We start from the raw sequence: 16,940 nt of genomic DNA on the forward strand, positions 1-16,940 counted from the left end.
TATTGAACCAATGATAAACGAGAGATAACGACCCCATAACCAATGGGTAAAGAGAATGCGTTGAATCCGTATGAATACACGACGGTTGACCAATCAGCAAGCGAATACGTTTTTAAAACGCCGTAGGCTACGCCCACACCACGAGGCACAGAAAATATGTCCACTCTACTACGTGAAGAAAGTAGAGCCATAAGCAAACAGACCGCAAACGTGTCTCTCACGGTTTTAGGAGTAACTTGCTGCTCGCTCAGCAAAATCTGATAAAAACTGTAATTCGAATTTCTAAATGACTTTTCTGTTGGTCCCGTATTGGCCATAATTAATAAGATTTTAGTGTTTCACCACCATGCGAGCATAGGGGTTCTGTCAACGACCCATGCTTCCTATCCCACGGATAGCGCGCCGTGATCGTATAGTGGTTAGTACTCTGCGTTGTGGCCGCAGCAACCCCGGTTCGAATCCGGGTCACGGCATGTTTTTCCCTGCAGAAAATATTATTTAACTGAAATAAAAAGTAACACAAATCCTTTCGGATCAGGCATGTTTTAAGTTATTTCTGAACTAGGATGTAAAAAAAAACATAACTGAATTGTAATTGGAAACCAACTTTAACTAGCACTTTGGCTGTCGTCCTTAACACTTGTAAGATCTTTATTCGCTCTCTAAGATACGATAAGATAAGATAACCTTTATTAGTCCCACACGTGGGAAATTTGTTTTGTCACAGCAGAAAGTGGACAGTGCAAAAGTTATGTAGCAAAAATTAGAATATAATAAGAATAAATACAGTACACAACAGTACAGAATAAAATAAAATACTATAGAGACGAGTGCATACCCCAAAATATTCCCGTTTGTCTTTGTTACATATAAACAAGCGTAAAAACAAAAATACTGAAATTACCAAAGAGTGACTAGGTTTCCAAAAATGCAGTAGTTCCCTATTGTGCCCAGCTGGGAGCAGCCTTTCTCCTTACGTCAGCAACAGCTTGTCGATTTCCGTTCAAGTCATACAGTAAAGACACAAATACAGTCTTCTCGGCTGGGAATGAATTAAATCAGTTCATTACGTAGTGAATGAAACGTTTTCAGTTTTTTAAATAATAACTATAATGATAAGCAGAAACTCGATATTACACTTTTCAGCACATACACAGCAGACCCAGAATTCTAACTTAAATCTTAAAAATTATTGAAAAGGACCCCTATCAAGTATTGTTATATATGACATTACTGTAGATTGCCTTTACTGATGCATTTTAGTGATCTATGCATTTTATTTGGCATTTTATGCCGATTGCCCTTCCTGACCCAGCTCTCCCTATTTAATCAAGCCTGGGCCTGGCAGTGGCTCAAGGCCCTTGCTGTAGTGACACAAAATGCTTTAATTGCCACAACAAACCATTGAAACTGTATTTCTTTTACTTGATATTGTCAATAAATACAAGATTGATCTATGTGACATGCCTTAAAAAAACGAGTAAAATTTATACCGGAAGTTGTTACATTCCAACTTATTAAGAAAAACTCTGTGGAAGTGAGAAAGGAAAACGCTGCCACTCGGCATATTACCATGTTGCCACCTCTTAAAGAGTTTTTAATATTTTTTTTAATCATAATAAATCAAGTAAGGATTATATTTTCTTTTCTTTGTTAACAAAACATCTATTGGACTGTGGAGTAAATGGGGACAAACTTGCAGGATAAAAAAAAAGACGAACTCTACTGTGTTTCCGAGTAACCGTATTATGGAGAGAAAAAGAGCAACAAAATTCAAAGTGCGGCCGACATGACCGCAGCCGAACACGTGAGAGCTCACTGGACCAGTTTCTCATTGATTCACAAGTCCAAATGTTTAGGAAGACATCCCTCTTTTTATGTATTCTCCTTTGAACTTGTACAGTATCTTAACTCAATTAAGAACTCCACTAACCCAAAAGTTATAAAAACTATTGGTGTTTCTGAAAAAATTAAGATCTTTCAATCACTTTATTCTTTGGCTTGATCAGTTACTTTCCCCCTAGCATATTTATATTGTTGTTTCTGAATACTGTTCTTGTATTTGTTTATCTATGCATACAATTCTTTTGTAAGTACAACACCATTATTGTGGTACTGTTTAATTCCATTTTGTATTGTACTGATGTTTAAATAAAGGTTTGAGAAAAAAAACAGTTTTCTTCTGCCATGCGCACCCGAGTTACGAGCTTAACGCGGGCGGTTGCGCATGCGCGAATTCTCGTGCATTCGAACGACTTACCTCATAGAAGGTTTTGATGTGTTACGTCAAAGAAGTCCTTTAATGTGGTTTTCCTTTGATCCGGGAAAGTCCTTAAATAGGAGCCAAGCTAAGTCAAAAAGTTATCACTACCAGAGACCCCCTCGACAGTAGTTACATGTCAAACTTACCACGCTCTTTCAATTCAGAAAGTTTAGCATTTCAGGAAGATTTTAACAGAGAGAATCCGTGTGAAATAACAATGTCTGCAACACAGGATTATAATACTCAAACCCCACTGGTCGTATCACCAGATGAGCTGTCACCGATTATCGATAACGCCTTTAACAAGCTCGATGATGTACAGTGGACTTTAATAGAAAATGGAGCTTGGGATTCTGATATTCAAGCAGTTTTGGCTGATATGATTTCTGAAATCATACAGATCACCTCAGCCAACATTTTGAGACGTGCTCTTCCCGTCATTCAGAGCGATGCATCTGCAGAAATAGAAACAAATCCATCATTTGGTGACTCCATCTCAATCACTATTGCAAACCTGCTCAATATCCCAAAGCAGATATGTCACAGTGCTAAAAAGCTGACAAAGATGATTGAGGAGGAGATTTCAAATAAGGTCAAATATATAGTCGCCCTGGTAAGAGAGCACTTCAGTTTACCATCAGACCCCGCTGTTTACGTCAGTGGGGCAGTTCGTAATATTAGAAAACTGCGTGTCATGGTTTCTCATGCTCTCTCATGCTTGAAAAGATATGCAAGTAAACTGAAATGCCCGTGCATGGGAAAGGAAAGCGATTCAAGTAAGTCTGAGCCCAGCAAAGATAGCATTGAGTCCAGCATCTCAGTCAAATCAGCCACCCAGGAGGTTAGTGAAATTCTGACCAAATGGTGTCAAGATTCAGATATTACAGATGATGAATTATCGGATGATGACAGCGATATGGAAATTGAGCCACTCGCTAAAATAGAGCAACTTTCAGAAAAGAAAGAAAGTTCAGAAAGTGGGGAATGTGCAGAAGCTGAAAGGCAGGCAGAAAGTATTCCACCTGAGACCCCAGTAGAAAAAATTGCAGCTGACATTGTCAATATTATACTTGACAATCTGCAGTGCACTGACACTGATTATTCTTGTCACAGTGAGAAATGTACCTCACCCAAATCTGGATTCAACGGGGGAATCATCTTTGATAAAGTGAGAGAGTTTTTTACCTCACGTGCTCATTCCGCACCGCAAAAATCACGCAAACTGCATTTTTCCAAGATTGCAGGAAAACATTTTGAAAAGATGAAAGGGGAGCTGAAAACAACAGTGAAGAAGAGCAAAGACTATTTTATTAGTCTGTCAAAGGTAACCCACTCCCCTGAAACTGAGAGAATGGGTTCCCACGACAGTATGAGTGTCAGCCTCCCAGGTTCAGCATGCGAAACTCCTCGTTCAAATTCTAGCATGTCTGTCCGTGCCCCTTCTAGAAGCTCATCTACTCTGGGAAACATGATCAAATCTGCTACTCCAACTAGCTTTAATGTCATCAAATCTGAAATTAGTGACATATACAGCGAGTTCACAAAAGAGAAAGAACATGACATTATCCAAGACAGGCTCGAAAACATTAAAATAAGCGAGAAAGTGAAGAATTTCTCGAGAGAATTGACAGAGAAACTGTACGACCATTTAATGATAAGTCGTATATACCAAATTCCCACAACTGTTATGGGTAGAAGTCTATCAGACTCCGTCATCTCCAAGACACCACAGCAAGTAGCTGAATCGAGAGTTTTCTTTTCTCCTGAAGTCCTCTATGTAATCATAGAAGACGCAGTTGGAAAGTTTTTGCAAAAGATTCTGCTTTTGGTTGATGGTGAAACAATAGATGAAATTGTTCAGAGCAAAAAAGTGTCTGATGCTGTTGAAGAGATCCAAAAGGTCATTGCAAAGGGACAGAAACGGGCAAGAGACACAGAATCAGACTATTCTCAGAAAAGTGTCAGAGAATCTAAAAAACCCTGTCCTTCTAGACCAGCATCTCTGGAAAAGCAGGTCAAGTCACCAGAGAAACGCTCAACATCCTCTTGTTCAAGTTCAACACCAGTGCTCGAGAGGATGGAGGAGGAAATGTCTGGAAAGTCAGAGGACATACCCTCGGAAAAGTCTGAGGAGAAATTCTTGGAAAAGTCTGAAGAGCAAACCTCAGAAAAGTTAGAGGAAAAACTGTCTGAAATGTCTAAAGAGAAACCCTCAGAAAAGTTGGAGAAAAAGCTCTCAGAAGTGTCACTGTCATCTCAGGCAGCATCCGAGAACCTTGCCATGTGTCTTATAGCTAGACTCGTGGCTCAGTACAAAAAGAGCCTAAAAAAGCCGCTTTCATTACCTAACAAAACTTTAGGAGACATCATTGAACATCTCAAGAACTTGGTGCAACCTGAAATCAGCATTGAGGAGTCTATAACAAATCTGGACAAGAATGTGAGTCAATTGACCAAAAAAATGTTTAAAGGACTCATCAAGGAGTTTGGCTCCACAGAACAAGTCATGAATGCTGCTTTTGCAAGTGATAGTTCATTTGATGAGGCTATTTTGAAGCATTTGAAAATCAATTTGGGTGTCCTCACAAGTCCTCCACAAAAGTCCAGAATTGCCAGGTTCTTTGCAGCAGTGGGAAGAGCTATTATGTATCCCTTCAGATGCTGTTTTAAGGGCAGCGATGACTAAAGACCTTGACTTTTCCACTGCCTTGCTTCAAATCAAAATTCCTAAACGTCTTTACAGTTTTCCTAAAAAACTATTATATCTTCACTGTGTCTCCTTTGTGTTTTCCATCGTACCCAGCCAGCCGCAGCAGATGGCTGCCCCTACATGAGTCTGGTTCTGCTGGAGGTTTCTGCTTTTTAGAGCAGTTTTTCCTCCCCACTGTCGCCAAGTGCTTGCTCATAGGGGATCATTTGATTGCTGGAATTTTCTAAAGATGGTGTTTTGAACTGTAAGGTGGAGGTCCTACAGGCCCTCCACCTTACAGTTCAAAACACCTTCGGGAGACTTCTTAGTTAATTGGCACTAAAATTAAATTAAAAAAACAAAAAACAAATTAAAAACAAGTTGACTTTTGTTGTCTTTTCTTGATGTCAACCACAAATTAAAAAAGTGTAGCATATGTGTACTCTGGTCATCAGTACTTGTATTTTAATGTATTACAGTATAATTTGATATAGTGATCATTCTGTGTCAAAACCAAACCTTCTGCTCAACTGTTCACAATGGAAAAGTTTAACGTTTATAATGATTGCTGTAAATTTTAGCTTCATATATCAGATACTTTCCTGTTTTCAAATATTGGTTTAATGTTGTCACGGTCCTGGGTCGGTTCGACCAAGCATTTTGAGTTTCTTATGTTTTGGTTTATTTTTGCATTATGGATTAGTTTTTATTCTCTGGTGATACTGTTTTGATTATAATTATATTCTGATTCTTTTGTTATCCGATGATGATGTTGTTGATGACGATTATTTCTGGTTTAGGTTTTGTTATCTTGCCCTCATGTTTGGTTTAGGTTGCCTGTGCTTATTCTTCTCTGCCCGTATGTCCCTCTGTCTGTCCGTGACATCATTATGCCTGTTTACGAGTCTTTGCTGTCGTGTGCTTCCTATTTTATTTTGTAGGTCTGTGTCCTATGTCAGTGCGTTCAGCTTTGTGCTCTCCCTGTCTCGTCAGTGTAATCAGCGTCAGCCGTGTCTCCCAGCTGTTTCCTCTTCGCTCCGTTCACCTCTCGTATTTAGTGTCTGTGTCTTCCCCTACTCGGTGTCGCGTCGTTAACGTCTGTTCACCCTCGCTTCCTCTGTGTGTTCCGTTTGCCAGCCAGCCTACCTGCCTAGTTATTCTGTTCTTCTAGTTTAGTTAGTGTTTTTCTGTTCTGCTTCTTACCAGCAATAAAGCTGTGTGTTTTGACTTACTTCCGCCTCAGTGAATCCTGCATTTTGGGTCCTCTCTTCCTGCCTGCCTACACACAGACATGACAAATGTTAAGAGATATATTCTAAAACACTTCTTCAGCTGAGAATCAGAGAGGAGAAACACACAGTTTTACTTGTTGCTTAGCAAGGGCAGCTCTGAGCTCTCGTACGAGAGTGAGGGCTCCCTGACTCGCAGCTCTGAGACTGCCCTGGTCTTTATTTCATACATCAGTGGGTGTTTGTTCCTTACATTGGAATGTGGATGTGTGTGTGTGTGTGTGTGTGTGAGATCAGGGTTTGTATATGGATGCAGTGCAGCTGTTCCCTCATCACCTGCAGGAGTTTGTAGACCTATTGACAGGGAAAGAACTGCGAGTGCGACTGCCTTTAGAAGAATTGGACATACTGCTGGAAGACTGAGCACACACACAATCTTAATTCAAGTGTGTGTTCAAATTGTCAAATTTGATGGGAAGAAAAGCACAAGCACAAAGGCAAACTCGACACATATACAGCTGCAGTAATTTGAGCAAAGAGCTGGGTTTTGTTTGTTTGTTTTTTTGTATATGTTCACTTATGCAGCAATCCAAAATCAGCATTTTACTGTTGTAACTCATCCATGTGATGTTAGTTTTGTCTACTTTGTGCATCAGAGGTGGGTTACAGTTGCAGGCTGGCTTCCGTCAAGGGGAACCAAGACAAATTATATCTCAGTCTCTGATTTCCTCAGTTAGTCTGCTGACTTGATCTATGGAGCCCATCGTTTAGGGCCTTTGTGACCTGAACATCTGGATAGCAGATAACGCCTGAAAAAAGTGTGAGAGGATTGGGGGGGATTATTGTTTGGAAATCTTGTTTGGGAACCACTGGGGAATAAAAGTTATCATCTCATAATCCATCAAATGATCCACAGATGTTTTCAATGTCAAATATCAATAGAAAAATGCAACTGTAAAAATACAAGGGTGCATAAAATAGGAAATATCTTGCCACTCAGAAAATTGGAGCAGCTCCACCAACCCCAACTTAACAAACCAAGATGGTGATAGTTTAAGTAGACATCAGTAAAACTGTAAAAGCTTCAATATGTACTGCCACTATTGAGCTTTTGTGACTCGCTAAATGAGCCAATCGCAGAGCATTGACCAGGCTCTATCATTAGGATAGAAAGCCAAGCATTCAGTCTAGGACTCATGTCACTTCCAACTCCAATATCCAACTTCGGAGGCAAGTGGAAGGAATCATTACTGTGTGGCCAGAGTCAACCACATCCTCCTGGTATCTATCCCTTTAGAATTGTCTCTAACACCCACTGTCTTTTTTGTCTTTCATCTCTTTGTGGCTGTAAATGATTTCCCCTACAGAGTGCTTTTAAAGATATGCTAATGTAAATTCCATGCCATGCCTATGCATCAGTGAATGCAAAAGGCCTCCCCAGGAGGACTTGCTCCTTCACTTAAGACAGGCTGGAACAGAAGGATAGTCCGAACAGTAAAACACTCACATCTTTATATAAAATGTATAATTATTAATATAATTATTATTTTTATTAGAAACCTTTTAAATAGAAACCCATGTGCAAAGAGCATGAAGTTTAAATATAGGCTCTGGTGATGAGCCTGGTTCTGTAGCTGGGCTTTGTAGTCAAATATGTTTGAGTTTTTGGTTGAGGAGGAGCATCCAGTTTGTTTAAAAGCAAAGATTAATGAGGTCTTTAAGAGTGCAACAGTCAAAGGCATACTTTTAGATGTTACATTGGTTTACAAGTATAATTACATATATACAAATCTTAAATTGGCATCTAGATACCAAATGCATTATACCACTGGCTTATAATTACTGAATCTTCAGGTCAGCGTATGATAGAGGTAGGAAATTTCTGGAATTAACTTTAACAGCTTACGTGCCGGTGATTTAATGAATATTATTATATAAGAATGCGCAATGTAACGAAAACTGAAGAAAAGGGTACCGTAGTACACGAGGAAATACACCTGCATAGCCTTTCAACATAAAGCAATACAGTCATTTTCTACAGCTGACACAGCTGTAACTAACTGTAGACCTAAATTTAGTGTCAACTGGAAGAATTTTCAAATAGCCTTACTACCAAATACCCTACAGTCCACTTTTTGTTTTGATCCTCCACCCTCTTCCGTTAGAGGCTGGTCACGTGACCAGAACGTCCATCCAATCCGGTGGCAGAAGCACAGGGCTCGTAATTTTGAACAGATGGGGAGCAGCCAGGCTGTGGAGAGTTTCTCCGTAACTAAACTAAAGGTTGTAGCGAGAAATGCGTAAATATTTCTTCGAGTGATGGATAGTATCCGTCGCTACAGCGAATGAAGGAAACCCTTAGCGCTGCCCTTCCGTGATAAATATGAGTTCTCATGTTATCAGCCCTGGACCGTACCGAGCCACGAAATTGGTAAGTTAAAGTTCACGAGCTAGCTAATACCTAGCTACTCAGTGTAAGATCGTCATCAACGGAAGCGCTAAACTCAGCTGCAACTGCTTTTAAACACACGCGTTTTGCCAGCTTCTCTAAAAGCAATACTGCAAGAAATTCACAGTAAAGTATCCTCTCTGTATTTCAGCGTTGTAAAATTGTGTCTCTCTCTGATTTAATATCATCTTCATGACTTTGTTTCAGCAACAAACGTCACCTGTAATCCAGCTAACGAGACCGATTAGTTTACATGGCGTTTGAAAACCGGACCTTAAAGTACGAATTTTCATTAACGACACTGATGTGATTTTAATCCAATATATGCGGTGATGTCTTTTAAATATATATGTCAACAACCTTTGTTCAGTGAGCTATAGACACTCACATATTTGAGTTTCTACCAAATTTCCCAGAGGAACCCACCCGAGGGATTAATAAAGTTTTATCTTATCTTTTTATCTTCTAATAAAAGAAAGTCACTGGGATGGTGGAATTGGAATATTTAGAGCAATTCTGTTTACAAATATTAGTTCATTCATTAAGATAAATCCTTATCCTAAACCAATAATGTTTGCAATTAACGTTCCATGGCTGCTCGATTACTCTGTTATCGTATGAGTGTAACAGATGCGCAGGTATCATAGGGCTGACATATATGGTTCTTAAAGAAACTGTGTTTATGTTTTTAAAAAAGAAAATTCACGATCGCTCGTAATCGGAAGGTTGCCGGTTCGAGTTCCGGCTTGGACAGTCTCGGTCGTTGTATCCTTGGGAAAGACACTAAACCCGTTGCCTACTGGTGATGGTCAGAGGGCCCGGTGGCGCCAGTGTCCGCCAGTGTCCGGTGGCTGTGGCTACAATGTAGCTTGCCATCACCAGTGTGTGAATGGGTGGATGACTGGTTGTGTAAAGTGCTTTGGGGTCCTTAGGGACTAGTAAAGCGCTATACAAATACAGACCATTTACCATTCACCTTTAATGGTGGACCTAAAGGATAGATCACCTGTCAATCCGGTTGCTGTCAAACCTCCAGTCCATCAGTGCAGGAATTTATTCCACAACTTAAGTGACTTCTGCAGTAGCTGCAATGACAACAAGTAAACATTTGTAAATACTAACTTGTTTTTGAGGTCATTGGTCTTGTGATTCCTGAATCTGCAATATGCCTGCAGAAACCAAAATAGTTTGTTTTAAAGTAAAACTGGTCTTACCGCTGCACATGCTTTTTGAATTTTGTGCATAATGAGCTACCAGTTGATGAAATGTGTACCAACGCTTGGATATATCTGCCAGCATCTGAATCAGCAGATACTGTGCTGGCTTAATTACAGCTTAGCGATCTTCTCTGTAGTAGAAGCGTCCTGTCTTACCCACTGTTACTTCTCACGGTCAATTGTCATTATATTGTTGTGCACTTTTATCAGCTTTCCAATGGAGCAATTCTGTACCGTATGACACATTGTTATCTTGTTTCCTTGCTTGAACTGTGCGTGTCCTGTTTCAGTGGAATGAGGTGACACGTTTGTTTCGGGCTGGCATGCCCCTCAGGAAGCATCGCCAGAACTTCAGGCACTATGCTTCCTGTTTCACTGCTTCTGCTGCTGTTGATTGGCTGCATCAGCTGCTCTGTAACAACAGCAACTTTGGCCCCGACGTTACCAGGCAACAGACAGTTCAGCTTCTAAAGAAGTTTCTGAAGAACCATGTGATTGAAGATGTAAAGGGACGCTGGGGAACAGAGGACCTGGAGGACAACAATGTGCTGTACAGGTAATCTGTTGGCAGAAATGTGCTTTTGGGGATTATTTAAAACGGGGCTTAATATGTTGATTGTGCTCCACACAGCATCAAACAGTCTGTTTTTTTTTGGTTTTGTTTTCTTTGTCCACAGGTTTCCTTCCACTTCTCCTCTGAAACCCATCCCCTGTTCAGCTCCAGCCTCAGAGTCCAGATCCATAAAAAAGAGACCTTCATTCAAGGACAAAGAAGGTTTCTTCAGGTTTAGAAGCACAAGGAGGCAGGAGAAAGAAACCCAGGTGAGTTAGATTTATCACTGTTTCAATTTAAAACAATAATATGTTGCATTTGAGAGAAAAACAAGTTCATAGATGCAGTTTTGCACTAATAAAAAAAAAAAAAAAAGATTCACTCTGTGATGTTGGTTCTTGTTCCGTACTTGTGTTTCAGGAAAATGTGGATCCTGCACTCCGAATACAGCAGGAAGGCGACAATCAGCCAGAAGAAGAGCAGCAGAAACAGAGACGAGAGCTGACAGTGGAGGATGAACAGGAGATCTGGAGAGACATCACACTGACCCAGTATAAACACACAAATCTAACCCCCCAAAAAATCATTCTTTGCAAAAAATAAATAAATAAATAAATGAGAAAGACTTCCATGTATATCTAAAACTTGTGTATGTGTTTCAGTCTTCAGAGGATTCTGGATGTTCCATCTCTTGACGAGGTTTTAGACCATCGTTATGTGAATCCACAGAACATCATCCACAATATGACCAAAGTCAACAAACACGGAGTGGTCACACTGGACGACAAGACCAGTAGGTTCACACACCAGTATAAAGGAAAAAATGTACAGGATAGTTTATGTATAAAGACCTCATCTTTGAAAAAATACTTTTTACCATAAGGATGTGCTTTGAACCACATACTAAAGTCCTAGAAGTGCCATTCTCCAGTGTAAAAGGCTAAAACAACATAATAAAAAAAAATTTCTTCAAGTAAAAGTATCTGTGAAAATGTGGTGTTTCTGGGCAATTTTGAACCAAAAAGTCTGGACATAATTTAATCCAGAGGTCTCGAACTAAAATGAGTTTGACTCATTATACTGTAAACCAACAAAGAGTCTAACATTAGAACTGCCTCCATAGATGACCTTCCAGACTGGGTTCTGTCTGCCATGAGGAGCCTGGCCAATTGTGAGTAGCTGCAACTATGTCCTGCATTAACAGTTTTAAAAGGAAAAAGCTTTTTTTTATAGATTTTTTTTTAATTTGGTTTAATGGATCTATTTACTGAAGATATTATTCAGTGTTGTTACAGTTGCAGTAACATGGCGTTTATTTCCAGGGCCAAAGTACAACGGCACACAACAATCCTATCCTGGCTTTGAAAGAGATGTCTTCAAAACAGTGTCCGATTACTTCTACAGCCTCCCACAGCCACTGCTCACATATGAACTGTATGAACTGTTTATCAATGTTCTAGGTGGGTTTACTGCTTCCTGTTCATTTTTTAAGCCTTTCAGAATCTACATGTTGGTGTTGTGTTCGGGTCAAATTTGGCTGCAGGTCTTTTCTCACATGTTGTCTCCACTGTGAGTTGAGTGTTTGACCTCTAACAGTGCTTTGTGACCCCCTAACAGAAGTTTTGGTTGTTTGTGGGATCCTAACTGTGATGTGAGCTGTTGCACTTTTTGTTTTTGTTGTGCCTGATCAGCTGTATGAACAGTAATGGTTTGAACTAACTAAACCTTCTCCTTCCCCTTTGCTGTCTGCTTGCACTGACACCCTGCCTGCCCCCTTGGCTTTCTCTGCCCCCCTTCTCCATGTCTTCATCCACTTTCAGTGTTCTGCGGCTACGTTGCAGCGCCTTCTATGCGCCAGCATTTGAAGCGCAAGAAATCAGACCTTCCTGCAGTCCCCCCTCCAGCCAAGTCGTCTTTTCGCTCCACGGAGTGTCTCCTCCTGTCGCTGCTCAGACAGGGGACATGCGACGAGACAGAATCCCCCATGAGCGAGGTAATTGGTGGGAAACTTCAGTCCCGGCTGGCAGCACTGAAAGGAGGCGGCGGTGCCGATGCGGATGACGGCCCATTAGGAGGCAGCTGCATCAGCCTCAGTACAGTTGTTCCCACAAGACCTCAAACAAGGAGTTGCTCCCTGGAAACCATCCTGGATGACTCTGCCCCTCTTACTAGACAACAGCTGTTTCAGTCCAGTGACAGCCTGGCATCCTGGGCCTGTAGCCGCAGGAGCCAGGACGACAGCTCTTCCATCACAACACCTCACACTCGTTCATTCGGGACATCTGTGTCCAAACCAGCACCCATTACTTCTGAAAACGCTCCAGGAGTTACAGCCAGAAACAGGCTGTCTGTCATACCCTTGGCTGGACTGTCAGCTTCACACAGGTCTCGTTCCTTACGGCCTCACAGCTTCAGCAGCTGCCTGGACATCGTCATAGAAACCAGGGAGGAAGATGTCAAAGAGCTTAAGTGGCAGGGTCGAGCAGCAAGCTGCCTCAGTGTAAACTCTCCTTCCAGTCAGTGTCAGGCTTCCTCAGCTTCACATCCTCCATCACTGTCTTCCTGTCATCCCTTCTCTTCCTCCTTTCGTCCTTTCCCTTCTTCTTTCTCGTCTGCTGCAACCAAAGCACAAGGGTCTAATGCTGCTACAGGACCCAGACCGGCCTCCAGCACCTCTAACCTTTGGACGCTTCCTGCACCTGCTGCTGTTCGCCGCTGCCTCAGCTCTCTGGAAGTGTCCCACCTGTCACAACCTGTTTCACTGCTCAAAGCGCCTGTGTCTGTGTCCGCCGGCAACTCCCAACCCCCCAAAAACCAAAATGAGCACAGTAAGACCCTCTCACCTCTACCCGACTCTGTGTCTATGTCTAATCAAATTAACCTCATCTAACATCTAACCCCTACTAGCTCCAGTTTGTTCCCTCACTCAAAGCAGGAAGGCCAGTTTCAGAAAATGGCCTCTGTTTTTGTATTCAGCAGTTGACCTTTAACATTTAACAACAGGAAAAAGGCAAAAGTCTGTTTCACAGATCATGTAGCTGCAGCACAGTTTAGCCAGATAAATAGAGCTTGTTTTCTCGTACAGACCCACAGATTTCATTAAAATCTATAGAAACAGTCTAAAAGGAAGAGGGCATAGGAGTTCATTCCTGGATGACAGTCGTGCTGCAGTGTCATGTTCACAAGCTTTACCTGCCTCATTTCACACTATAGCTGTAGTCGAATCATCTTCTCATTCATCCATTCATTGTGTAGTCTAGCAAGTGTGACGTAGCAATGGATGAATGTGGTCCTGAAGTGTGGTTCTTCAGTTTGACTGAAAACACTTCCTTGCGTGTGCGTGACTTTCTAACGGTGTTCCTGCATGTAGGCGTTCTCCAGCCTCAGTGTGAACGTGTAGCCATCGAGGCCCTGCAGCTCTGCACCCTCCTCCTTCCACCCGCCTCCCGCAGGAAGTTGCAGCTGCTCATGAGGATGGCGTCACGCATCAGCCAGAATGTAGACATGCCTCGCCTCCACCCTGCTATCGGCACCCGGACATTGGTAAGGAGCTAGCAAATATTTTTTGTTCCCGTCTAATACTCTGAACATTCCCTAAAGAAGTGTGAGCACAGACATGTATGTCATGTTCTTTTATCATGATGTCCCTGTTTGTTTACCTTTTATTCACTTGTGTATCTGGATGTTTGTTGTGGATTTCAGATGGTTCACACATTTTCAGGCTGTGTCCTGGGCAGTGCTGAGGAGTGTGATTTGGACGAGCTGTTAGCAACCAGGCTGGTGTCATTTTTAATGGATCATCAGCAAAGCATCCTCTCAGTCCCAGAGTACCTGCTTGGTGCCATCAGTGACCATATACAGTACCTACGAACATCACAGGTATACCTTCTAACTGTAAACCACAACCAACTAATTCTTAAAGAAGCAGAGTAAGTGATACCCAGCATGTCTGTTCAAATACAACCTGCAGAAGCAAGCAGATAGCTGTGAATGCTCAAAATACACCTTTTCATGCTGCTGGAGCTTTGAGGGGAACCTGCCAGCTTCATTGGGAGCTTTAAAATCTGTTAACATGTTGATTTCTTCATGTTTGTACTGTTCTGATTTCAGGTCCCAATGGACTCTGTTTCAAAGACTGACAAAAGCGATCCGGTTTGCCCTCCATTGCCGGTCTACACGTTCTGCCATCAGATCAGTGGCGCTGAGTTTGAACAGCAAAAACTGGAGTCTTCTCAGAAGGCCATGGAGGAGCTGCTAGAGATCCTGGTGACAGATCAAAACATCAGTGAGAAGGACAGACGCAAGAAACTGAAACAGGTAACGGTCTACTGAAAGTCGAGGCGATGCCTCAAGTCTGGTTCTGTTTGCACAAAGATGCAAAGTGAATAAAGAAGTGTCCCTCTTCCTGTCTTGATTTGTAACCCTAGTACTCGACCAATGAGTTTCTCATCAAGTTTCAAGTTTCCTTCAGTATGGCATGATGTTTTAAACTGTAACAGTGGTAGCTAACATGCCAAACCCCATGGTTTTAAACAGTATCCCACTTACTTATGGGAGAGGTAACAGTGGCCATCTTTGATACACACTCACACATATTTGGTTTTGAGTCAATTTGCAGTGTTTTCAACTTGAAAGCTATTTTCACTAGCCTTCAGATTCCTGAAGTTCACACAAGGATATAACACGTCACTTCATATCCTCAAAAATGCTGGAAATCTGCAGACTCAGCAAAGTGTAATTTTCTTATTGTTCTCCTAAGTTTCAGAAGCAGTACCCAGACATCTACAGGCAACGATTCCCCTCCCCAGACCGAGAGAGCAAGACTGACAACAAACCAAAGATTAAACCTCCACTCCTCAACATCAAGAAGACCAAAGCTTTCAGCATCAGGAACTGAACGACTGCAGGAGGCGCACTCTCGCCGCTTACGTCGTGATCGCTGCACTGATATCACACTCCTGGCAGGACAATTGAGAAGTCGTTTTTCCCATGGCAGCCAAAAGCAGTGTGTTACATTGGAAATGCTGTTTTTACTGTTGTGTTTATTGTAAGTAAATGTAGACTGGATGATTTTAACAGGAGTTGATTTGTGTATTCATGTGTTGTGTATATTTGTATTGAGTTTTGTGTGCTGACTTAGATGAAGGCTTGTGACCGTAGCTCTACAGAGTCGTTCAAACCATTTAGGTTCTCTGAATACATGTTTTATGAAGAAAGGTACTTTACCTGTTGTCCCATCACTTTTCTTTTCTATTTGTATCTGATACTGGCCCGTGTCTGTGTGTGTGTCTGTGTGTGTCTGTGTCTTCAAGTAAGAAGAAGCAAGCTTCAAAAGGCAATTGGGAGAAAAATATGCAATTCTAAGATCACTGGTCAATATGGGAGCAATTAGATTTCTTAATTTATATGAACACTGACAGCAGGAGGGAGTGCTAGTTGTTTGTTTTTTGTTATGTTGATGTTTTTTGAAGTTTCAATGTTTTCTATCATAGATGCTTAAGTTTTCTTTGAAACTATTTGTCAGGCCTGATGTTGAGCATTTTCTCTTTCTTTGGCCTCATCTTATTTTTCCCTCTGTCGAGTATGGAGTTTTTAAAACTCTTTTTGAAATCTTAGTTTTATTTCTTGGTGATCTTTTTTCAGGATGCCAGCTTTTTCATATCTAGCTCAGTTATTTAAATCGCGTTAATCTTTCCAGTTTCTTTTTACTTCTTGAGCTTGTGTGTCTCATCCCTGCTTTGTTTAGTGGATTGTTTGCACTTGGAGCTAGGCCAGCATGCTTATGTCAATCACCAGTGTGGTCATTTATACATATTTAAGGCTTATTAGACTTCCCAAACCAAGTTTTTCCATCAGACACCTGATATGCCCTTGGCATGGGTAGTGCCTTGTGAGAGCTTGACCTGAATGCGCATCCATTCATTTCAGTGCTGCATGCTGACAGGTATTTGGTAAACTGAGGGGAATTACACAACTCATGTCAAGTGTCTGAAGAAATCTTAATATTCAAATGGTGTCAAACGCTCTTTTATTTATCTTAAGCTACATGAAGTATTACTTCTACCCTGGTATGTTTGTGTTTACCTCAGATCAGATGGTGCATGCATGTTTAACGGCACACGCATTCATCTTCGGTGTTCTGTGTTTTGTACCTACAACTGTTCCTCTACATTGTTTACTATGCAAAGTCCTGGGAAATAAATTTTTTTTAGCTGTTCAGTGTTTCAGTGGTGTTTGTATTGAAGTGACAGCTTTATTTAGAACATTATTATTATTATTAATATTATTATTTCTGGTGTTGAACATCTACCTGGCAGGATTTTTTTTCCCTTTGATATTAAATTGATGTTTGTGTTGGAGAGATTTTTTGCACTGATTTTAAATTATAATCGAGCAACCCCTAAATGCATTTTGTATCCTGGAGACTGTTTAAACCTAAAAACAGCATCACAGTTTTATATTAGTGGGCAGTACCATGTGACTTCTTGTTTCTAAAAAAAACCACCATCCATTTATTCCAGTGTTTCATGCTGACACGTG

At 41.2% G+C, this 16,940-nt stretch overlaps 2 protein-coding genes and 1 non-coding gene across 6 annotated transcripts; all 3 read left to right on the forward strand.

The window, feature by feature from the left end:
* Positions 1 to 401: 401 nt before the first annotated feature.
* trnah-gug (transfer RNA histidin (anticodon GUG)) lies at positions 402 to 473 on the forward strand. Its single transcript has one exon. It is a non-coding gene; the product is annotated as a tRNA-His (tRNA).
* A 1,831-nt stretch (positions 474 to 2,304) lies between these two features.
* Positions 2,305 to 5,306, forward strand: LOC148097972 (uncharacterized). Its single transcript, XM_087830578.1, has one exon. The coding sequence runs from the start codon at positions 2,397 to 2,399 to the stop codon at positions 4,947 to 4,949; it is 2,553 nt and encodes an 850-aa protein (XP_087686704.1). The 5' UTR covers positions 2,305 to 2,396; the 3' UTR covers positions 4,950 to 5,306.
* Positions 5,307 to 8,393: 3,087 nt separating this feature from the next.
* Positions 8,394 to 16,617, forward strand: depdc1 (DEP domain containing 1). Of its 4 annotated transcripts, none has more exons than XM_006797804.2 (12): positions 8,394 to 8,612; positions 10,138 to 10,403; positions 10,525 to 10,669; positions 10,821 to 10,951; positions 11,063 to 11,193; positions 11,524 to 11,571; positions 11,723 to 11,860; positions 12,221 to 13,228; positions 13,771 to 13,943; positions 14,103 to 14,279; positions 14,511 to 14,717; positions 15,160 to 16,617. In XM_006797804.2, exons 1-12 carry the CDS (start codon positions 8,565 to 8,567, stop codon positions 15,295 to 15,297), a joined length of 2,610 nt encoding a protein of 869 aa, XP_006797867.2. In that variant the 5' UTR covers positions 8,394 to 8,564; the 3' UTR covers positions 15,298 to 16,617. The 4 variants fall into 4 exon arrangements, with proteins under 4 accessions (XP_006797867.2, XP_035766632.1, XP_006797868.2 ...); XM_006797805.3 differs by lacking the exon at positions 8,394 to 8,612 and adding an exon at positions 8,688 to 8,756; XM_087830786.1 differs by lacking the exon at positions 8,394 to 8,612 and adding an exon at positions 8,862 to 8,909.
* The last annotated feature ends 323 nt before the right edge of the window (positions 16,618 to 16,940 follow it).

Source organism: Neolamprologus brichardi, chromosome 17 (assembly GCF_056152115.1).
Source record: "Neolamprologus brichardi isolate AB-2024 chromosome 17, ASM5615211v1, whole genome shotgun sequence".
Classification (NCBI taxonomy): domain Eukaryota; kingdom Metazoa; phylum Chordata; class Actinopteri; order Cichliformes; family Cichlidae; genus Neolamprologus; species Neolamprologus brichardi.

Bases quoted from the DNA above. Each gene is read 5' to 3' on its own strand.
- LOC148097972 (XM_087830578.1), top strand. From the start codon at position 2,397: ATGTCAAACTTACCACGCTCTTTCAATTCAGAAAGTTTAGCATTTCAG.
- depdc1 (XM_006797804.2), top strand. From the start codon at position 8,565: ATGAGTTCTCATGTTATCAGCCCTGGACCGTACCGAGCCACGAAATTG. The intron at 8,613-10,137 runs GTAAGTTAAAGT...GTCCTGTTTCAG, and splicing joins CGTACCGAGCCACGAAATTG to TGGAATGAGGTGACACGTTT. The intron at 14,280-14,510 runs GTATACCTTCTA...TTCTGATTTCAG, and splicing joins AGTACCTACGAACATCACAG to GTCCCAATGGACTCTGTTTC.